The sequence below is a fragment of the Salmo salar genome, chromosome ssa11 (assembly GCF_905237065.1).
Source record: "Salmo salar chromosome ssa11, Ssal_v3.1, whole genome shotgun sequence".
Taxonomy (NCBI): domain Eukaryota; kingdom Metazoa; phylum Chordata; class Actinopteri; order Salmoniformes; family Salmonidae; genus Salmo; species Salmo salar.
This window is the reverse complement of record NC_059452.1, coordinates 83,813,575-83,838,298: the sequence shown is the minus strand read 5'-3', so window position 1 is coordinate 83,838,298 and position 24,724 is coordinate 83,813,575. Positions and strand designations below refer to the sequence as shown.

General features: G+C 43.3%; 1 protein-coding gene across 1 annotated transcript; it reads right to left on the bottom strand.

Annotated features, from left to right (window-relative positions):
* Window positions 1-1,610, bottom strand: LOC106563362 (vasotocin-neurophysin VT 1). Its single transcript, XM_014128866.2, has 3 exons — window positions 1,338-1,610; window positions 612-813; window positions 1-448 (listed from the first exon to the last, which is right to left on the bottom strand). Exons 1-3 carry the CDS (start codon window positions 1,455-1,457, stop codon window positions 309-311), a joined length of 462 nt encoding a protein of 153 aa, XP_013984341.2. The 5' UTR covers window positions 1,458-1,610; the 3' UTR covers window positions 1-308.
* Between the last annotated feature and the right edge of the window lie 23,114 nt (window positions 1,611-24,724).

Genomic DNA, 24,724 nt, shown 5'->3' with positions numbered 1-24,724 from the left:
ATAGTGCAAGAAAATATTTAATAACTACATATTTACATCCCTTCCACCCCAGTAGATTGTACAATGCATATTTGAGTTGAAGCATTAGAAATTACAACTTACTGAAGGCTACTGAGCACACAGTAAACATTCATGTGGAGCTGATCGATTTCCCCCTTATGTAGCAAGCCTGCTCTCTACCTCTGCTGTGTCTGTGTCCTGTTGTATGTGAATGTGTGTGTGAGATTTGTTTTTGTAGTAGTGAATGTGAAATGGTGAATTTAAGCGCTCTTCTGGGTGTGTTCAGGTGAGGGATGGCCAGTGGTTGGTTACTGAGGTCTCCCTCTGCTGGTGGCATGTAGGATCCGCAGCAGGTCTCCTGCCAAACCGCCCATTAAGGCAGCGTTCTGTTCGCTGGGTGACTGACGTTTACTGTCCTCTAGGCAGTCTGGGTCTAGCACACAACTCTCTGTAAAAATGTTAAATAGTATTATGACCAGTGGATGATGCAAAAGGGTATATGCAAAAAATATTTGGGTTCAAGTAAGTACACAAGTCACCTCCCATTAGTAAAACATTTTAGCAACTGTTTCAAAGCTCACCTTTCCATTTACTGACTTTAACTGTCTTACCTGAGTCACAGCAGACCCCGGGTGCAGCACAGCTTCCCTCAGAGCCACACACTCTTCCTCCAGCCTCACAGGGGGAGGACAGGTAGTTCTCCTCCACACAACCAGCTGCCTCGGGGGAGCCCACATAGCAGCCCATCCCCTCCCCACAGCAGATACTTGGGCCAAAGCAGCGGCCCCTGTCCCCGGGGCCACACGACATGCACTGGAAATGAAAGCATCCATTGTTAATCCCTGTGCATATGGTAGAGTGGCCAGCAGACGGTGCCTTTTGGCCATTACGCACGACCATAGCGCATTGGAAACACGGCTACACAAGACCTGAATGTATAATTCCCGCTGATTACTGCATTTGAGGTTGAAATGAATAGTATCTAGCCTACTTTGAGTCATGATTGAATATTGCTAGCATGAACATGGAGGCACATGAAGGACCATTTTCTCGCCAAAATCATCCCTATTTTGCGCAATGAATGTGGCAGCATATAGGCTATCCACATGAAGCTGCTTTGATGCTAATCTGACAGTTCTTTTATTTTCATCAATAGGCCTAACTGATTAGAATAAATATGCTCCTTAATTCAAGCAATGGATTATTTGCACCAATAAAGTTTCTTAACACCAAAACACTCGTTACTATAACTATAACGAACTACGAAATAAAAAAACTTAATTTGGAACACAATTCAGTAACTTTACATCCCATTTTAAATCGACTAATAAACTCACCTGTCGTGGAAGATCAGGAAAAGAGCGCTTCCCGCCTCGCGGACAGTTCTGGATGTAGCACGCGGAGGAGAGCGCGAGGAGCCCCAGGACCCACAGCAGTGGAAATGTAGAATATGTCATCTTGTTCAGTCTGAAGTGCTTCTTCCAATTGATACTGTCGGCTACAACTGAACTCTTTCAAAGGGCTCAGTTTTTCTTTTCGAATGTCTGCTAGGAACTTTCCGTTATTTATAGGGATCGTCCCAACTGATAAGGCTTACGCTTTGCGCCTACGTCATCACAACCCTTTGCACCACAATGGGACCACCCCCAATGTCCGATCTGATATTTGATGACTCAGCTGTCAAAATGAATCTCTCCCATTTGGATTATAAAAAGTCTATTAGAATAGACGAATGACACTGTTAGAATAGGTGGATGAGACTGACCGTTTGACACCGTCTCTGTATACTTCAAGGAGTTGACGGGAGAATGCCCTTTACACCTGTCCACTGTCAGACCAAATGGATATTGCCTTGAAATGATGTGACGCCATGGACATTCCAATAAGATGCATTACAAAGAAATGGAACTATTCAACTCCATATATTGCCAATGAGGTTAATAATTGTCTCTAAAAAAATAATCCTGAACCTGTATTTCTATAACATACAAGATAATTCGTTCTTAACTCTCATTTTAGGTATTGCAAGTTGTCTCCCCTTAATTAAACCTTTGCATTCCAATCATAAGACAAGAGACTGAGAAGAGGGATGGCCAAAAAAGAACAGTGAGTGATGGAGAAACAAAAGGTGTGACATTGATCCAGAGTAGACAGACAGACAGACAGAGCATGCAGCAAAGACCCAGAGTGATGAGCTGCATCAGAAATGTTCCATTTTGTTTAAGGCACATCAAGCAGGACCTCTGATCATGAGAAGATGCTGTCAGTCCATTTACAGGGATGCCAAGGCTAATTGCTCTGAATATTTATGATTGTTACACTAAACCAGCCATTCATATGCAAGGTAGCAAACAAAATGGAGCAACAGTGAGAAGTCATGGGGAGCCATCAAACAGATGGAGCAAAAAGAACAATTTCTACCCCTTCCCCTATGGCTGCATGGTAATGCTGTGATGTCAAAAATACAGCCAGTACAACTAGTACAGTTTATTACAGCACGTACAGAAGATACGGGCTTCCTAATGATGTTGGGTAGATTAGCCAATGGTGCAGCTTGGCACACACATTTCTTAGACTGTCCAATGATTCCATACATAGTCTACTGTGGAGCTATGGCAGTGGTGAGAGAACTGGGAAAGAAACAATTCTGAATGTAACAACCGTCTATATGAGACTAGCTCTCGAATACCTCGGAATAAACCTTGAAACCAACCATATCAGTAGGACATGACATGGACAGATAAAATAAGCTACAGCTAGTGTACGGTTTTAAACAACCATGTTTATGCAGTGCCATTTGACACCATTATTTAGGAATATATCAAGCTATTGGAAATTCAAATGGGCCTTTCTAAATGAGTGTTAATTCTCAATGTCATAACAGGTGGCTTGTTGTGTGTCATACTGGCATTGGAATAGTAAAATCTCAATAAGTGTCTCGTTACAACAATTACACAGAGAAGAAGTGACAAACAAGGCATCAAAGACCATCTCTGAAGAGGGCCAAAGGTCAGACTCCAATGCAGAGATGCGTCATGGGACAGTGTGTGCCTGTGTGTGTCTTTGAGCGTGTCTTTGCGTGTGTGTGGAGAGACCGTCATTGTACAGCACTTACAGTGCATTCGGAAAGTATTCAGACCCCTTCACTTTTCCAGATTTAGTTAATTAAGTTAGTCTTATTCTAAAGTAGATATTTTTTTAATCCCTCATCAGTCTACACACAATACCCCATAATGACAAAGCAAAAACAGGTTTTTAGAAATGTTAGCAAATTTATTCAAAATAAAAAACAGATCACATTCACATAAGTATTCAGTTCCTTTACTCAGTACTTTGTTGAAGCACCTTTGACAGATATTACAGCCTTGAGTCTTCTTGGGTATGACGCTACAAGCCTGGCATACCTGTATTTGGGGAGTTTCTCCCATTCTTCTCTGCAGATCCTTTCAAGCACTGTCAGGTTGAATGGCCAGCGTTGCTGCACAGCTATTTTCAGGTCTCTCCAGAGATGTTTGATAGGGTTCAAGTCCGGGCTCTGGCTGGCCCACTCAAGGACATTCAGAGACTTGTCCCAAAGCCACTCCTGCGTTGTCTTGGCTGTGTGCTTAGGGTCATTAACCCGGAAGCCAGCCACACCAATGTGTCGGAGGAAACACCGTACAGCTGGCAACCGAAGTCAGCGTGCATGCGCCTGGGCGCCACAAGGAGTTGCTAGAGCGTGATGGGACAAGGACATCCCAGCTTGGCCAAACTCTCCCCTAACCCGGGCGACGCTGGGCCAATTGTGCGCCGCCTCATGAGTCTCCCAGTCGCAGCCAGCTGCGACACAGCCCGGGATCGAGCCCGTATCTGTAGTGACGCCTCTAGCACTGTGATGCAGTGCCTTAGAGCGCCACACAATCGCATTAACATCTGCTAACCTTCTGCTAATTTCGAGTCTCATAGCAAAGGGTCTGACTACTTATGCAAATAAGGTATTTCTGTTTTTTAGCAAAAAAATCTAAAAACCTGTTTTCCCTTTATCATTGTTGTATTGTGTGTAGATTGATGAGGAACATTTGTAATTTTATTTATTTAATACATTTTCGAATAAGGCTGTGACAACAAAATGTGGAAAAGTGATGTGTGCAGCTGACAGAAACCTTGGTGATATCAAAAGCTTTGATGCTGGTTCATGCTACAGCCTATCTGTTAACACTCTTACAATTTCTCCCTGTTTTAACTGAAATAGACATTTTAAATGTCCTCATTCTTTAAAAAGTTATTCAATAAATAATGTATGCGTTAAATGTATTGATATACTTTATATATAACTTAAACTAACAATTAACGAAAAAACAATTATCCAAACATTAAGGCCTAGATTCAATCAGATCAAGAGTTAATGGTGACAAGCAGACACCCGCATAGCAGCATTGCTGATGTTTTTGTTGGAGGTGGAACTGCTTTGGAGCTGTCCAATTGGGTTAGCAGCTGCTCTTGCGATCATTGTCATGAAGCCACACCTGCCCCACTCACGTTAGAAGTTCAGAACAAGAAAGTGGAGGCTATATATAAATAATTAAGCTCAAATGGAAAAATCATTCAACAAAATAATAAGGATTTATATCATCTTAGTCGTGGTGTAAATTACATCTCACGTTCCAGTGTTCAAACTTGTAAACAAGGCTGCATGGGATTTCTGTTAATGCAACTCCGTGCAGCCAATGGCAATGTTGGCTTTAGGTATAAGCTAATGTCAGGAGCCACTTGCGGATTTGATAGCTCTAACGCAGTTCCACCTCTGACACAGCCTAAACATCCACTATGCAGATGTAGGCTAAAGTGGATCTGATTGAATAGAGCCCTAAGTCAACCTATTGTTCCTGCCCTTTATCATGGTTTTCATGTGAACAATCTGTTGTCTATCATGAAGCCCTGTTATTGAAATTATTCAGTGTATATGAAAATGAGATTTCCGTTCCACAATAGTCTATTTGTTTCTGAACCTTGAGCACAGAGCTGGAAACTTTGCAAACAACCTCTTCTATAACTCCCTCCACATCCTTCACTGACTCTATGTCATTACACACTTCATTTCAATTTGACAATCCACTTAAAAGGACCAGCGGCCTCTGGCACAAGTCCTCTGCTTTGAGAAGGACATAGGAAACAAAGTAGTTATGAAATCGGGACGTAATTGAATAAATGCGTCATACCCACCTTAAACCATGTTGCTTGTGGCCTAGACAATGTCTTTGCCAAGAAACTAAACCCTGCGTCACGCATATTAGAGAGTTTTAGAAGTACTAGACAAGTTCAGAAAAGCATAGGTCATTCTTGTATAGATGCGGTAAAGAGGCCAATCGAACTCGACCAAAACAATGGAAACACGTGGGGGAAAGACCCTGAGTCTGTCTCCTCATTGCCCCCCAGCAAAATTTGCCTACATTTAGAATATTGATTAATAATGTGTATTTCACACTATGTTGAGGTGAAGATCGGAGTATAACGCTTGTATGGATGTCAACCCCAAACACATGTTCATGTCATCGTTACCAATCAACTGCATTACAGTTAAAACTGAATTTGACTACCACCACTGATTTCTGTGTGGTAGCTATGCTAACCAGTTTATAAAAACGGGAGTTAGCATTTAGCAGTCTCTTATACTAAACCCGCTGCATGTTATGCAGCGAAAACAGACTTAAGTAACCATATTATGGGCCTGTTACAATACATCAATCACGACGGATTTGACAAATATCCACTCTGTTAGATCAGATTTTTTGAATGTGCGCCAATCTGGTTAATTGAACATCTGTGTTCTATTGACTCCTTTAGTGCATTTATTCAGTTGTCTCTGAGTGCAGTGAAATTGTATTTTTTTTAATTTAACTAGGCAAGTCAGTGAAGAACAAATTATTATTTACAATGACAGCCGAGGAACAGTGGGTTAACTGCCTTATTCAGAACGACAGATTTGTACATTGTCATCTTGGGGATTTGATCTAGCAACCTTTCAGTTACTGGCCCAACACTCTAACCACTAGGCTACCTGCTGCCCCAAATGCAGTGAAAGAAGGAATAATATTCTGGTTACCTTCCAGTTACAGTGGCAAGAAAAATATGTGAACCCTTTGGAATTACCTATATTTCTGATCTTCATCTGTCACAACAAACACAGTGTGCTTAAACTAAAAATTGTATATTGAATACATCATTTAAACATTCACAGTGTATGTTGGAAAAAGTATGTGAACCCCTAGGCTAATGATTTTTCCAAAAGCTTATTGGAGTCAGGAGTCAGCTAACCTGGAGTCCAATCAATGAAACGAGATTGGAGATGTTGGTTAGAACTGCCCTATAAAAAACACTCACAAAATTTGAGTTTGCTACTCACAAGAAGCATTGCCTGATGTGAACCATGGCTTAAACAAAATAGATCTCAGAAGACCTAAGATTAAGAATTGTTGACTTGCATAAAGCTGGAAAGGGTTACAAAAGTATTTCTAAAGCCTTGATGTTCATCAGTCCACGGTAAGACAAATTGTTTATAAATGGAGAAAGTTGAGCACTATTGCTACTCTCCCTAGGAGTGGCCGTCCTACAAAGATGACCGCAAGAGAACAGTGCAGAATGCTCAATGAGGTTAAGAAGAATCCTAGCGTGTCAGCTAAAGACTTACAGAAATCTCTGAAACCTGCTAACATCTCATTTGACGGGTCTACGATACATAAAACACTAAACAAGAATGGTGTTCATGGGAGGACACCATGGAAGGAGCCACTGCTGTCCAAAAAAAAACATTGCTGCACGTCTGAAGTTAACAAAAGAGCACCTGGATGTTCCACAGCGATTATGGAAAAATATTCTGTGGACAGATTAAACTAAAGTTAAGTTGTTTGGAAGGAACACACAACAATACATGTGGAGAAAAAAAGGCACAGCACACCAACATCAAAACCTCATCCCAACTGTCAATGTATGGTGGAGGGAGCATCATGGTTTGGGGCTGGTTTGCTGCCTTAGGGCCTCGACGGAAACCACATATCCTGAGGTGGAAACCACATATCCTGAGGCTGCATTTATTGTAACTGGGGATTTTAACAAGGCTAATCTGAAAACAAGGCTACCTAAATTTTATCAGCATATCAATTGCGCGACCCGGGCAGGCAAAACCCTGGATCATTGTTATTCTAACTTCCGCGACGCATATAAGGCCCTTCCCCGCCCTCCTTTCGGAAAAGCTGACTAAGACTCCATTTTGTTGCTCCCAGCCTATATACAGAAACTAAAACAGGAAGCACCCATGCTCAGGTCTGTTCAACGCAGGTCCGACCAATCGGATTCCACGCTTCAAGATTGCTTCGATCACATGGACTGGGATATGTTCCGCATAGCATCGAACAACAACATCGATGAATACACAGATTCGGTGAGCGAGATTATTAGCAAGTGCATCGGTGATGTTGTACCCACAGCGTCTATTAAAACATTCCCCAACCAGAAACCGTGGATTGATGGCAGCATTTGCGCAAAACTGAAAGCGCGAACCACTGCTTTTAGTCAGGGCAAGGTGACCGGAAACATGGCCGAATACAAACAGTGTAGCTATTCCCTCCGCAAGGCAATCAAACAAGCTAAGCGTCAGTATAGAGACAAAGTAGAGTCGCAATTCAACGGCTCAGACACGAGAGTTATGTGGCAGGGTCTACAGTCAATCACGGACTACAAAAGAAAAACCAGCCCCGTCGCCGACCACGATGTCTTGCTCCCAGACAAACTAAACAACTTCTTTGCTCGCTTTGAGGACAATACAGTGCCACTGACACGGCCCGTACCAAAACCTGCGGGCTCTCCTTCACTGCAGCCAACGTGAGTAAAACATTTAAACATGTTAACCCTCGCAAGGCTGCAGGCCCAGACGTCATCCCCAGCCACATCCAGCTGGTTGGTGTGTTTATGGACATATTCAATCAATCCTTATCCCAGTCTGCTGTTCCCACATGCTTCAAGAGGGCCACCATTGTTCCTGTTCCCAAGAAAGCTAAGTTAACTGAGCGAAATGACTACCGCCCCATAGCACTCACTTCCGTCATCATGAAGTGCTTTGAGAGACTAGTCAAGGACCCTATCACCTCCACCCTACCTGACACCCTAGACCCACTCCAATTTGCTTACCGCCCCAATAGGTCCACAGACGACGCAATCACACTGCACACTGCCCTAACCCATCTGGACAAGAGGAATACCTATGTAAGAATTCTGTTCATCGACTACAGCTCAGCATTTACCCTGGGTCTCGACCCCGCCCTGTGCAACTGGATCCTGGACTTCCTGACGGGCTGCCCCCAGGTGGTGAGGGTAGGTTACAACATCTCCACCCCGCTGATCCTCAACACTGGGGCCCCACAACGGTGCGTTCTCAGCCCTCTCCTGTACTCCCTGTTCACCCATGACTGCGTGGCTATGCACGCCTCCAACTCAATCATCAAGTTTGCAGACGACACTACAGTGGTAGGCTTGATTACCAACAATGACGAGACGGCCTACAGGGAGGAGGTGAGGGCCCTCGGAGTGTGGTGTCAGGAAAATAACCTCACACTCAATGTCAACAAAACAAAGGAGATGATCGTGGAATTCAGGAAACAGCAGAGAGAGCAGCCCCCTATCCACATCGACGGGACAGTAGTGGAGAGAGGAAAGTTTTAAGTTCCTCGGCGTACACATCACAGACAAACTGAAATGGTCCACCCACCCCCACAGCATGGTGAAGAAGGCGCAGCAGCGACTCTTCAACCTCAGGAGGCTGAAGAAATTTGGCTTGTCACCAAAAACCCTGACAAACTTTTACAGATGCACAATTGAGAGCATCCTGTCGGGCTGTATCACCGCCTGGTACGGCAACTGCTCCGCCCACAACCGTAAGGCTCTCCAGAGGGTAGTGAGGTCTGCACAACGCATCACCGGGGGCAAACTACCTGCCCTCCAGGACACCTACACCACCCGATGTCACAGGAAAGCCAAAAAGATCATCCAGGACAACAACCACCCGAGCCACTGCCTGTTCACCCCGCTATCATCCAGAAGGTGAGGTCAGTACAGGTGCATCAAAGCAGGGACCGAGAGACTGAAAAACAGCTTCTATCTCAAGGCCATCAGACTGCTAAACAGCCATCACTAACATTGAGTGGCTGCTGCCAACATACTGACTCAACTCTAGCCACTTTAATAATGGAAAATTGATGTAATAAATGTATCACTAGCCACTTTAAACAATGCCACTTTATATAATGTTTACATACCCTTCATTACTCATCTCATATGTGTATACTGTACTCTATACCATCTACTGCATCTTGATGTAATAAATGCATCTCTAGCCACTTTAAACAATGCCATTTTATATCATGTTTACATACCCTACATTACTCATCTCATATGCATATACTGTATTCTATACCATCTACTGCATCTTGCCTATGCCGTTCGGCCATCACGCATTCATATATTTTTATGTACATATTCTTATTCATTCCTTTACACTTGTGTGTATAAGGTAGTTGTGAAATTGTTAGGTTAGATTACTTCTTAGATATTACTGCATGGTCGGAACTAGAAGCACAAGCATTTCGCTACACTCGCATTAACATCTGCTAACCATGTGTATGTGACAAATAAAATTTGATTTGATTTGAAAAATTAATTCCCAAGTTTATCGAGACATTTTGCAGGAGAATGTAAGGCTATCTGTCCGCCAATTGAAGTTCAACAGAAGTTGGGTGATGCAACAGGACAACAACCCAAAACACAGAAGTAAATCAACAACAAAATGGTGTCAACAGAAGAAAATACACCTTCTGGAGTGGCGCAGTCAGAGTCCTGACCTCAACCTGATTTTAAAATGCTGTGGCATGACCTTGAGAGCGGTTCACACCAGACATCCTAAGAATATTGCTGAACTGAAACAGTTTTGTAAAGATGAATGGTTCAAAATTCCTCCTGACCGTTGTGCATGTCTGATCTGCAACTACAGAAAACATTTGGTTGAGTTTATTACTGCCAAGGGTCAACCAGTTATTCAATCCAAGGGTTCACATACTTTTCCCACCCTGCACTGTGAATGTTTACACGGTGTGTTCAATCAAGACATGAAAACATGTCATTGTTTGTGTGTTATTAGTTTAAGCAGACTGTGTTTGTCTATTGTTGTGATTTAGATGATCAGATCAAATGTTTTGACCAATTTATGTAGAAATCCAGGTAATTCCAAAGGGATCACATACTTCTTGCAACTGTATGTAGCTAGCTGAAATAGAACCAGAGAAATAGAACCATATGAAACGTTTAAATCTGGTATAAAAAGTTTAACGTTACAACTCCCAAAAAACATTTATTTTACATGAGTACTTTGTTGACATTGTGCAGAGCTGACTCTAGATAGTGGATGGATAATGACAGCAAATATCCAATAGGCTTTAAAGGCCACAACACACAAAGCATGGTCTTTGCTCAGGATTTTACTAATTTCCTTCAAGGCGACTGAAGGAACTAACCTTAGTTGGATGGGCCCTTGAACCACATTGGTAATCTCACAGAGAATGATTTTAAAGATGAATTAATACATTTTGTTCCCCCGCTCTCTATTGTGCCTGTTTAACCTTTGACCCCCAACCAAGGTGACCAAAGGCCTTGATCAAAGGAACATGATGTATGGGGTTGATGACATCATTTAATACAGGGTAAGATTGGTTAGCAAGGGAGAGTTTGACATTTACTGGGGTGGGTCTGGTCCAAAATAGGGGAGGGTTGTCTAACCTTTTTTTGCTTTGGGAGCGTTTTTTTTTTTTTATTGAGCACAGGGGAGGGTAGTGCTTTTTTCCCCATGATTTACATTTGCAGATTTTACTATATAAATGTCATCATCTGTTTGCATGTGCCTCCCCTATAAATGTGTTTTGGTACTTCCCATATGCACTACTCCTTTCCACGTGCTTACCGTAATTTCCGGACTATAAGCCGCAACTTTTTCCCACGCTTTGAACCTCGCGGCTTAAACAATGACGTAATATATGGATTTTTCCCGCTTTCAATTTTTTTTTCCAACAAAAAAAAAACATTCTGTGATGTGCTCAGTTTTTTGGCGGCATGAAGCTTTCATTAGACCAATGAAATTGCCGAACGGGTTAAGGTCAAACAACTTTTTTGTTTACTGTTTAGATTAAATCGAGCGCTCTCAAACTTCCCATCATTCTGATTACGGTAGTCATTTTGTCACCCTCATCATGGCAAAGACACGGAGAAATGCATATGATGCAGCTTTCAAGTTGAAGGCGATTGATCTGGCTGTTGGAAAAGGAAATAGAGCTGCTGCACGGGAGCTTGGTCTTAATGAGTCGATGACAAGCCGTGTTTCGTTAAAGCCTATTTATTTTTTGTTACAAGCCGTGTTTCATTAAAGCCTATTTATTTTTGTTACAAGCCGTGTTTCGTTAAAGCCTGTGTAAAGTTAATTTGTTTCAATGTACCGGTAGGCACCTGCGGCTTATAGACATGTGCGGCTTATTTATGTTCAAAATAAGAATTATTTTTAAATTCAGTGGGTGCGGCTTATATTCAGGTGCGCTCAATAGTCCGGAAATTACGGTACTATACCGCAGGTCAATATAGTCAACTGTCTATCCTGCCCTCTATCTAAAGTGCATTTGTAAAGTATTCAGACCTCTTGACTTTTTCCACATATTGTTACGTTACAGCCTTATTCTGAAATGGATAAAAAAAAAAATCCTCATTGATCTACACACAATACCTACCTAATACCTAATGACAAAGCGAAAACAGGTTTTTAGAAATGTTTGCAAATGTATTACAAATAAAAACATACGTTATTTACATAAGTATTCAGACCCTTTGCTATGAGACTTGAAATTGAGCTCAGGTGCATCCTGTTTCCATTGATCATCCTTGAGATGTTTCTACAACTTGATTGGAGTCTACCTCTGGTAAATTCAATTGATTGGACATGATTTGGAAAGGCACACACCTGTCTATATAAGGTCCCGAAGTTGACAGTGCATTTCAGAGCAAAAACCAAGCCATGAGGTCGAAGGAATTGTCCATAGAGCGCTGAGATAGGATTGTGTCAAGGCACAGATCTGGGGAAGGGTACCAAAAAAATATCTGCAGCATTGAATGTCCCCAAGAACATAGTGGCCTCCATCATTCTTAAATGGAAGACATTTGAAACCCCCAAGACTCTTCCTAGAGCTGGCCGCCCGGGCCAAACTGAGCAAACGGGGGAGAGGAGCCTTGGTCAGGGAGGTGACCAAGAACTTGATGGTCACTCTGACAGCACTCCAGAGTTCCTCTGTCGAAATGGGAGAACCATCCAGAAGAACAACCATCTCTGCAGAACTCCACCAATCAGGCCTTTATGGTAGAGTGGATAGAAAGAAGCCAGTCCTCAGTAAAAGGCACATGACAGCCCGCTTGGAGTTTGACAAAAGGCACCTAAAGACTCTCAGACCATGAGAAAAAAGTTTATTTGGTCTGATGAAATGAAGATTGAACTCTTTGGCCTGAATGCCAAGTGTCAAGTCTGGAGGAAAACGGGCACCATCCCTACAGTGAAGCATGGTGGTGGCAGCATCATGCTGTGGGGATGTTGTTCAGCGGTAGGGACTGGGAGACTAGTTAGGATCAAGGGAAAGCTGAACAGAACAAAGTACAGAGACATCCTTGATGAAAACCTGCTCCAGAGCGCTCAGGACCTCCGACTGGGGCAAAGGTTCACTTTCCAACAGGACAACGACCCTAAGCACACAGCTAAGACAATGCAGGAGTGGCTTCGGGACAAGTCTCTGAATGTCCTCGAGTGGCCCAGCCAGAGCACGGACTTGAACCCTATCGAACATCTCTGGAGAGACCTGAAAATATCTGTGCAGCGACGCACCCCATCCAACCTGACATAGCTTGAGAGGATCTGCAGAGAAGAATGGGAGAAACTCCCCAAATGCAGGGGTGCCAAGCTTGTAGTGTCATACCCAAGAAGACTCAAGGCTGTAATCACTGCCAAAGGTTCTTCAACAAAGTACTGAGTAAAGGGTCTGAATACTTATCTAAATGTGATATTTCCGTTTTTTTAATTTTATACATTTGCAAAAAGTATTGTGTGTAGATTGAGCAGGGAAAAAACTATGTAATTAATTTTAGAATAAGGCTGTAACAACAAAAACTGGAAAAGGTCAAAGGGTCTAAATACTTTCTGAAAGCACCATATAGTAAACAATAGTGGTAGTTTTTGTCAATATCTGCAATACGTTAACTAGCAATCATACCACACATAAAATCTTTCAAATCTTCACAAATCTTCTATATAAATCCACAAGATAGAGGAATAGCTGATTAGCAGCCGAGAGGCCAGGTGCGTCATTGCGCATTAAATAACTGTGAAGACACAGTTCAAGAAGCTCCCCTATTGATCCTATTTTGGGACAATAAACTTATCGTACCTAGACTAACCTACAACACTCCAATTCAGCATTTTTATTATATTTAACTAGGCAAGTAAGATAAGAATAAATTCTTATTTACAAAGACGGCCTACCCCGGCGACGCTGGGCCAATTGTGCGCCGCCCTATGGGACTCCCAATCACAGCCGGATGCAATACAGCCTGTATTCGAACCAGGGACTGTAGTGACATTTCTTGCACTGAGATGCAGTGCCTTAGACCGCTGCACCACTTGGGAACTATAATTGCATTATAGTTTAAGTGAAAATATAATTTTAATAATGCCGCGAAAGCCCTCTTATTTTTATGTTTTATTCCATTTGGATCAGTTGTGGGTCGACAGATTATAGAATGGCACAGTAGCAGGCCAGTCTGGCTGTATTTCTACTTCTGATGCGTTGTCTGTTGCCGATCATCATTCTCCTATATAATGTGGCCACATAGGCTTATGTTCCCAGCAGGCCCATTAAATCAGGAAAGCTTAACATGCGTTCTGCGATCCGAGTGGCTATTCCTCGACCTTGAATCTAACGCTTCAATATAGCCTAAATATTTAACTTTTAAAATGTATTACCTTTTATGTGTGGCATAAACACAACTAGTTACAATGTTTTAATCTGATTAGCCCACTTCAAAAGTCTCCTGTAGGCTACCTGTGGATGTTCATACACTATAATTCCAACATAATTCCAACTGATATCGGCCTCCCAAGTGACGCAGTGGTCTAAGGCACTGCATCGCAGTGGTCTAAGGCACTGCATCACAGTTGCTAGCTGTGCCACTAGAGATCCTGGTTCGAGTCCAGGCTCTGTCGCAGCTGGCCGTGACTGGGAGACCCATGGGGCGGCGCACAATTGGCCCAGCGTCGTCTGGGTTAGGGGAGGGTTTGGCCAGCACAGTCTAGTGACTCCTGTGGTGGGATGGGCGCATGCATGCTGACACTATCACCAGGTGTACAGTGTTTCCTTCAACACATTGGTGTGACTGGCATCCGGGTTAAGTGGGCATTGTGTCAAGAAGCAGTGTGGCTTGGTTGGGTTGTGTTTTGGAGGATACATGGCTCTTGACCTTTGCCTCTCCCAAGTCAGTACGGGAGTTGCAGCGATGAGACAAGATGGTAACTACAAATTGGGGAGAAAAAGGGATGAAAGTAAAAAATAATAATTCCAGCATCCAAACTATGCAATGGCCATATGATTAATCGAGACAACGGTTTCAAAACACCAAAAAGTTTCATTACAATCAGAGATTCTCAAACCAAGCCTTCAATGCTGAGTAGGGAGTGATGCATTTTCTGTTTGTCGAGATTGACATACTCTACTTGATTGTGGTGTTGCATTGCTTATTGGTTGTGTATGGTGCATTGGCACAGAAACCGTTTGGCGGTAAATCTGCTGCATATACACTGCTCAAAAAAATAAAGGGAACACTTAAACAACACAATGTAACTCCAAGTCAATCACACTTCTGTGAAATCAAACTGTCCACTTAGGAAGCAACACTGATTGACAATAAATTTCACATGCTGTTGCGCAAATGGAATAGAAAACAGGTGGAAATTATTGGCAATTAGCAAGACACCCCCAATAAAGGAGTGGTTCTGCAGGTGGGGACCACAGACCACTTCTCAGTTCCTATGCTTCCTGGCTGATGTTTTGGTCACTTTTGAATTCTGGCGGTGCTTTCACTCTAGTGGTAGCATGAGACGGAGTCTACAACCCACACAAGTGGCTCAGGTAGTGCAGCTCATCCAGGATGGCACATCAATGCGAGCTGTGGCAAGAAGGTTTGCTGTGTCTGTCAGCGTAGTGTCCAGAGCATGGAGGCGCTACCAGGAGACAGGCCAGTACATCAGGAGATGTGGAGGAGGCCGAAGGAGGGCAACAACCCAGCAGCAGGACCGCTACCTCTGCCTTTGTGCAAGGAGGAGCAGGAGGAGCACTGCCAGAGCCCTGCAAAATGACCTCCAGCAGGCCACAAATGTGCATGTGTCTGCTCAAACGGTCAGAAACAGACTCCACGAGTATTAGAGAACACCAAGATTGGCAAATTCGCCACTGGCGCCCTGTGCTCTTCACAGATGAAAGCAGGTTCACACTGAGCACATGACAGACGTGACAGAGTCTGGAGACGCCGTGGAGAACGTTCTGCTGCCTGCAACATCCTCCAGCATGACCGGTTTGGCGGTGGGTCAGTCATGGTGTGGGGTGGCATTTCTTTGGGGGGCCGCACAGCCCTCCATGTGCTCGCCAGAGGTAGCCTGACTGCCATTAGGTACTGAGATGAGATCCTCAGACCCCTTGTGAGACCATATGCTGGTGCGGTTGGCCCTGGGTTCCTCCTAATGCAAGACAATGCTAGACCTCATGTGGCTGGAGTGTGTCAGCAGTTCCTGCAAGAGGAAGGTATTGATGCTATGGACTGGCCCGCCCGTTCCCCAGAACTGAATCCAATTGAGCACATCTGGGACATCATGTCTCGCTCCATCCACTAATGCCACGTTGCACCACAGACTGTCCAGGAGTTGGCGGATGCTTTAGTCCAGGTCTGGGAGGAGATCCCTCAGGAGACCATCCGCCACCTCATCAGGAGCATTCCCAGGCGTTGTAGGGAGGTCATACAGGCACGTGGAGGCCACACACACTACTGAGCCTCATTTTGACTTGTTTTAAGGACATTACATCAAAGTTGGATCAGCCTGTAGTGTGGTTTTCCACTTTAATTTTGAGTGTGACTCCAAATCCAGACCTCCATGGGTTGATAAATTGGATTTCCATTGATTATTTTTGTGTGATTTTGTTGTCAGCACATTCAACGATGTAAAGAAAAAAGTATTTAATAAGATTATTTATTTCATTCAGATCTAGGATGTGTTAAGTGTTCCCTTTATTTTTTTTGAGCAGTATATTTTATATCATTATAAATACAGCATCAAAATGTGGAAAATTAGATTTTCCCGCTGATCGTTGTCTGCAGCCGGCACTGATTGTAGTGTAATGAGACAGGCAGGGAGAGTGAGCTAGTCCATGGTGTAGTCGCAAAAACCATCAAGCGCTATGATGAAACTGGCACCACAGGAAAGGAAGACCCAGAGTTACCTCTGATGCAGAGGATAAGTTTATTGGAGTTAAGTGCGCTTCCGAGTTCAAGTAATAAACATATTTCAGCGTCAACTGTTCAGAGGAGACTGCGTGAATCAGGCCTGTATGGTCGAATTGTTGCAAAGAAACCACTACTAAAGGACATCAATAAGAAGAAGAGACTTGCTTGGGCCAAGAAACACGAGCAAAGGACATTACACCAGTGGAAATCTGTACATTGGTCTGATGAGTCGAAATTTGAGATTTTTGGTTCTTAGTGAGACGAGGAGTAGGTGAACGGATGATCTCTGCATGTGTGGTTCCCACCGTGAAGCATGGAGGAGGAGGTGTTATGGTGTGGGGGTGCTTTGCTGGAGACAGTGTCTGTGATTTATTTAGAATTCAAGGCACACTTAAACAGCATGGCTACCACAGCATCCTGCAGCAATACGCCATCCCATCTGGTTTGCGATTTAGTGGGATTATCATTTGTTTTTCAACAGGACAATGACCCAAAACACACCTCCAGGCTATGTAAGGGCTGTGTCCAAGGAGAGTGATGAGTGCTGCATCAGATGACCTGGCCTCCACAATCACCCGACCTCAACCCAATTGAGATGGTTTAGGCTGAGTTGGACCACAGAGTGAAGGAAAAGCAGCCAACAAGTGCTCAGCATATGTGGGACTGTTGGAAAAGCATTCCAAATTACTACCTCATGAAGCTGGTTGAGAGAATGCCAAGAGTGTACAAAGCTGTCATCAAGGCAAAGGGTGGCTACTTTGAAGAATCTCAAATATAAAATATATTTTGATTTAACACTTTTTTTGGTTACTACATGATTCCATATGTATTATTTCAGAGTTTTGTTGTCTTGACTATTATTCTACAATGTAGAAAATAGTCAAAATAAAGAAAAACCCTTGAATGAGTAGGTGTGTCCAAACTATTGACTGGTTCTGTATATGAAATATTGAATTTTGTCTTACTCCTATTAGCCCATAGAAACCTATTGAATAACAGATTCATACAAGGATAGTCAAAAAATAAATGAAAAGGAAGTACGCTATATATACAAAAGTATGTGGTCACTCCTTCAAATTAGTGGATTTCGCTAATTCAGCCACACCCGTTGCTGACAGGTGTATAAAATCGAGCACACAGCCATGCAATCTCCAAAGTCAAACATTGGCAGTAGAATGGCCTTACTGAATAGCTCAGTGACTTTCAACGTGGCACCATCATAGGATGCCGCCTTTCCAACAAGTTAACTCACCAAATTTCTGCCCTGCTAGAGCTGCCCCGGTCAACTGTAAGTGCTTTTATTATGAGGTGGAAACGTCTAAGAGCAACAACGGCTCAGCCACAAAGTGGTAGGCCACACAAGCTCACAGAACGGGACCACAGAGTGCTGAAGAGTGTAAAAATCGTCTGTCCTCAACACTCACTACCAAGTTCCAAACTGCCTCTGGAAGCAACGTCAGCACAAGAACTGTTCGTCGGGCGCATCATGAAATGGGTTTCCATGGCCGAGCAGTGGAAACGCATTCTCTGGAGTGATGAATCAAGCTTCACCATCTGGCAATCTGACGGACAAATCTGGGTTTGGCGGATGCCTGAAGAACGCTATCTACCCGAATGCATAGTGCCAACTGTAAAGTTTGGTGGAGGAGGAATAATGGTCTGGGGTTGTTTTTCATTGTTCGGGCTAGGCCCTTAGTTCCAGTGAAGGGAAACCTTAACACTATAGCATACAATGACATTCTAGACTATTTTGTGCTTTCAACTTTGTGGCAACAGTTTGGGAAAGGCCCTTTCCTGTTTCAGTATGACAGTGCCCCCGTGCACAAAGCAAGGTCCATACAGAAATTATTTGTTGAGATCGATGTGGAAGAACTTGACTGGCCTGCACAGATCCCTGACCTCAACCACATCGAACACCTTTGGGATGAATTGGAACACCAACTGCAAGCCAGGCCTAATCGCCCAACATCAGTGCCCGACCTCACTAATGGCCTTGTGGCTGAATGGAAGCAAGTCCCCGCAGCAATATTCCAACATCTAGTGGAAAACCTTCCCAGAAAAGTGGAGGCTGTTATAGCAGCAAAGGGGGTACCAACTCCATATTAATGCCCATGATTTTGCAATGAGATGTTCGACAAGCAGGTGTCCACATACTTTTGGTCATGTGTAGGTTTTGAAATGTCTGTCCTATATCTGAGAGATATAAGAATGATCAGGAATATTTTTTTACTGTGGAATAACCTGTATACCTTTGACATGGAAATGCCCTATTCACTTTCATACATTTTTCGGCACAGTACCGAGTTACCTTCAGACGAGTCCCGTGACACTGGTGGGGGTCGTAGAGCAAAACGGAGAACACCATCATGTTCGTGAGTGTCATCTTTAAAGGGGTCATATTAGTGTGTAGCCCAAACTGTTCGGACTCTATAGACGTTTTCGTGAGAAGACCGATTTTCAGGATGTATCCTGGTCTGACAAAAACTGCTGTAGCTCTGCCACCTTCCACTGCAGATGCAAAAGGCCAACATCGGCAGATGCGGTGGAAGACGCAGCCTATTCAAATAACCCAGATATCTCTAGCTTAAACAGACAAACTTGCACATGGCAGTGCAAACACTTGGTAAATCTGTCCTATAGATTAACACAAAATTCACATTCAATAAATCCAAATCCAGATAGCTGATATTCTGAAAGAGCTGCAAAATCTGGACCCGTACAAATCAGCCGGGCTAGATAATCTGGACCCTCTCTTTATAAAATTATCTGCCGAAATTGTTGCAACCCCTATTACTAGCCTGTTCAACCTCTCTTTCGTATCGTCTGAGATCCCCAAAGATTGGAACGCTGCCGCGGTCATCTTCCTCTTCAAAGGGGGAGAAACTCTAGACACAAACTGCTACAGACCTATATCTATCCTAGCCAAGTTAACAAACAGATTACCGACCATTTCGAATCCCACCGTACCTTCTCTGCTATGCAATCTGGTTTCAGAGCTGGTCATGGGTGCACCTCAGCCACGCTCAAGGTCCTAAACGATATCATAACCGCCATCGATAAGAGACAATACTGTGCAGCTGTATTCATCGACCTGGCCAAGGCTATCAACTCTGTCAATCACCACATTCTTATTGGCAGACTCAACAGCCTTGGTTTCTCAAAAGACTGCCTCGCCTGGTTCACCAACTACTTCTCTGACAGAGTTCAGTGTGTCAAATCGGAGGGCCTGTTGTCCGGACCTCTGGCAGTCTCTATGGGGGTGCCACAGGGTTCAATTCTCGGGCCGACTCTTTTGTCTGAATACATCAATGATGTCGCTCTTGCTGCTGGTGATTCTCTGATCCACCTCTACACAAACGACACCATTCTGTATACTTCTGGCCCTTCTTTGGACACTGTGTTAACTAACCTCCAGATGAGCTTCAATGCCATACAACTGCTCTTAAATGCGATCGCTGCTTCAACCGATCGCTGCCCACACCTGCCCGCCCGTCCAGCATCACTACTTTGGACGGTTCTGACTTAGAATATGTGGACAACTACAAATACCTAGGTGTCTGGTTAGACTGTAAACTCTCCTTCCAGACTCACATTAAGCATCTCCAATCCAAAATTACATCTAGAATCGGCTTCCTATTTCGCAACAAAGCATCCTTCACTCATGCTGTCAAACATACCCTCGTAAAACTGACTATCCTACCGATCCTTGACTTCGGCGGTCATTTACAAAATAGCCTCCAACACTCTACTCAGTAAATTGGATGCAGTCTATCACAGTGCCATCCGTTTTGTCACCAAAGCCCCATATACTACCCACCACTGCAACCTGTATGCTCTCGTTGGTTGGCCCTCGCTTCATATTCGTCACCAGACCCACTGGCTCCAGGTCATAAGTCTTTGCTAGGTAAAGTCCCGCCTTATCTCAGCTCACTGATCACCATAGCAGCACCCACCCGTAGCACGCGCTTCAGCAGGTATATTTCACTGGTCACCCCAAAGCCAATTCCTCCTTCGGAAGCCTTTCCTTCCAGTTTTCTGCTGCCAATGACTGGAACGAACTGCAAAAATCACTGATGCTGGAGACTCATATCTCCCTCACTAGCTTTAAGCACCAGCTGTCAGAGCAGCTCACAGATCACTGCACCTGTACATAGCCCATCCAACTATCTCATCCCCATACTGTTATTGTATTTATTTGGCTCCTTTGCACCCCAGTATCTCTACTTGCACACTCATCTTCTACACATTTATCACTCGTGTTTAATTGCTATATTGTAATTATTTAGCCACTATGGCCTATTCATTGCACACACTGTATATAGACTTTTTCTATTGTATTATTGACTGTATGTTTGTTATTCCATGTGTAACTGTGTTGTTGTTTGTGTCACACTGCTTTGCTTTATCTTAGCCAGGTCACAGTTGTAAATGAGAACTTGTTCTCAACTAGCCTATCTAGTTAAATAAAGGTGAACTAAATAAAAAATAGCACTGCCGTATTGGAGAATGAAATTCTGTCCGTAATACACACATCTCAGTCACTTTTTTTCCTGAACATTCTCATGATTTTGTTCATAAACATCCCCACTTAATGTCAATACCTCAAAACTAAGCTACATACTATGTTAAATATTCACATGACGGACATATCATAGGGTGGGAGGTAGCCTAGCAGAAACAGCGTTGGGCCAGTAACCCGAAAGGTCGCTGGTTCGAATACCTGAGCAAACACGGTGAAAAATCTGTCGATGTGCCCTTGAGCAAGGGGGTGGCGTATTACTATGGTTGATCCTGTATAATGCTTATACAAAGGTAGGACAGATATTTATTCCGTTCCAGTGTGTAGGTTGAAGCAACAATATTGGCGAAGATGTATTTTCAGTACTTGAATCCACAAGGAATAAACACGAGACATAGTGGATATGGCTACAGGGAGAAAAGAACATCACAACTTCCTCTCCAAGGACAGTTCTGACTCATGCTTCGTCTCCTTCTGAAAAGGAAGGGTATATGACGTGGAGGATAGAGACATGGTGTAAGAGACGCAGACACAGGCAGGATAAAGGATAAGACACACTTAAGAACCTCTTAAATCACAGAAAGCAAAGGAGACAAAAGCATATTAAACAATTCACTAGTGACCACATTCCAAAGTGACAAATAACAGCTTTCGCAATGGCAAAATGTCACAATTTCTGTCACGTTGAGCCTATGCAATGCCAATTGAGAAACCCAACATGCCAGTCCAAATTGGTGTATAGAAATATTCACCTTCCTCCATTCCTTCCAGTTATGGGGCATAGCAGCGTAGCCTAGTGGTTAGAGCGTTGGACTAGTGACCCAAAGGTTGCAAGATCAAATCCCCGAGCTGACAAGGTACAAAATCTGTCGTTCTGCCCCTAAACAAGGCATTTAACCCACTGTTCCTAGGCTGTCGTTGAAAATAAGAATTTGTTCTTAACTGACTTGCCTAGTTAAATAAAGGTCAAGAGTTCTTCCTGACCAGGTCAGACCAATTAAGGTAACAGGTGGTTCAGTGAACTACGGTCGTATGACGAGAGACCTGACAACTTGCTCTAGCCTCCAAAGCTAATGCCTAGGCTTTACCTCAGCGTGCAGATGACGTCAGTGGGTCCACTGGCTTACACAAACGTGGACTAAGGGTACGGACACTTTTATTGTGTTGGTGTATGCTGTTGAGTTATGAAGACACCTTCAAAGGGACATTGAAAAGCTTTGACCTTCATAGAACGAGTAAACATGATGAACAGTTTGTCACCGAGATAATTACTGTGACCCTGCTCTCTATAAGAAACAGCTGACATTGTGAGGTGAAGTCTTTGTCTTTTGAGAAAACAATGAAACACTGTCACACTCGAACGACCTCATTCAGAGAGAGACATAAGTAAAATGTACAGCGATGCGTTGAGACTTTCGTAAGATTTGACACAACCTATTTCTTGACTGAATAGCCTCATTTTTAAAGGGCCATGTAAATTAAAACATGAAATGAAGAATACGGCTATGACAAATGTGAAAACCTTCACGTTCACAGTAATTGTTCATGCCATGCCTTGTGTACTTTGTTTCTGATTTAAAACACTTTGTCAAAGAAAAGGATGTATAGTTGTTGATAGGTAGCAAATAGAAAATCTGCTATAAATAACACATGCTGTGCCTTTTTATACTTCCTGCCTCAAGAACACACCTGGATAAATAAAGGTGAATCAATTCTGGTCATGAAGTTGCCCCACACCTCTGATTATCGTTTAGTGTTCTTCATTTTGTACGCTCGGCCTTCGATTACTCTCACCCACACGCAAACAAACTCGCACACTAATAACTAAAATCTGGAGAACCAGGTGTATGAACAGTCAATCATGAATATTTTATTTTCCTACATGTACAAAAGGGCACACGGGCTTTAGATTGAAGATGCTACTTTGAATTCCTGATTAACATTAATGAATGGTAATTTAAACCCTCCACATATGTGCTTCCCCTGAAAAACATGAAAACCTCATACTTTTTCTTAATTAAATGAAATACATGAATGCACGTGCATAGTGAAGCAGAAATACATAGCTGGGAGAAAGAAACTGCTGGATTTAGAGGGTTGGCGAATTATAAGACAACATTTTAGGCCAAATCACACATGTGGTAGACATGAATCAGATATCTATACTGTATATACAGCTGGACTGGGGGCAAATTGCACAAAACGTACAGGTTATAAGCCGTTAAATATCGCAATATTTAAAACCCATAAAATCGAGGGGAAAAAAGCCTAATGATAGGCTACAGTGCCTTCGGAAAGTTATCAGACCCCTTGACTTTTTCCACATTGTTACGTTTCAGCCTTATTCTAAAATGGATTTTTGTTTCTACTCAGCAATCTACACACAAAACCTGTTTTTACTTTGTCATTATGGGGTTTTCAGAAATGTTTGCAAATTTATACAAAAATTTTTTTTGCTATGAGACTCGAAATTGAGCTCAGGTGCAGCCTCTTTCCATCGATCATCCTTGATATGTTTCTACAACTTGATTGTAGTCCATCTGTGGTAAATTCAATTGATTGGACATGATTTGGAAAGGCACACACCTGTCTATATAAGGTCCCACAGTTGACAGTGCATGTCAGAGCAAAAACCAAGCAATGAGGTCGAAGGAATAGTCCGTAGAGCTCCGAGACAGGATTGTGTCGAGGCACAGATCTGGGGAAGGGTACCAAAACATTTCCGCAGCATTGAAGGTCCCCAACAACAAAGTGTTATCCATCATTCTTAAATGGAAGAAGTTTGGAACCACCAAGGCTCTTCCTAGAGCTGGCCACCCAGGCCAAACTAAGCAATCGGGGGAGAAGGGCCTTGGTCAGGGACCAAGAACCTGATGGTCACTGACAGAGCTCCTCTGTGGAGATGGGAGAACCTTCCAGAAGGACAACCATCTCTGCAGCACTCCACAAATCAGGCCTTTATGGTAGAGTGGACAGATGGAAGCCACTCTTCAGTAAAATACACAACAACCCTCTTGGAGTTTGCCAAAAGGCACCTAAAAAGGACTCTGACCATGAGAGAAAGTAATCTCTAGTCTGATGAAATCAAGATTGAACTCTTGGCCAGAATGCAAAGTGTCACGTCTGGAGAAAATCTGGTATATCCCTACGGCGAAGCATGGTGGCGACAGCATCATGCTGTGGGGATGTTTTTCAGCGGCAGTGACTGGGAGACCAGTACAATTTTATTTTTTTAAATGTCGCTCTGTATGTCGCTCTGGATAATGTCGCCAAATGTCGCTCTGGATAAGAGCGTCTGCAAATGACAAAAAATGTAAAAATGTAGTCAGAATCGAGGCAAAGATGAACGGAGCAAAGTACAGAGAGTTCCTTGATGAACCTGCTCCAGAGTGCGCTAAACTTCAGACTGGGGCGAAGGTTCACCTTCCAACAGGACAGCGACCCTAAGCACACAGCCAAGACAATGCAGGGGTGGCTTTGGGACCAGTCTTTGAATGTACTTGAGTGGCCCAGCCAGAAACCAGACTTAAACCCAATCAAACATCTCTGGAGAGTCCTGAAAATAGATGTGCAGCAACACTCCCCATCCAACCTGACAGAGCTTGAGAG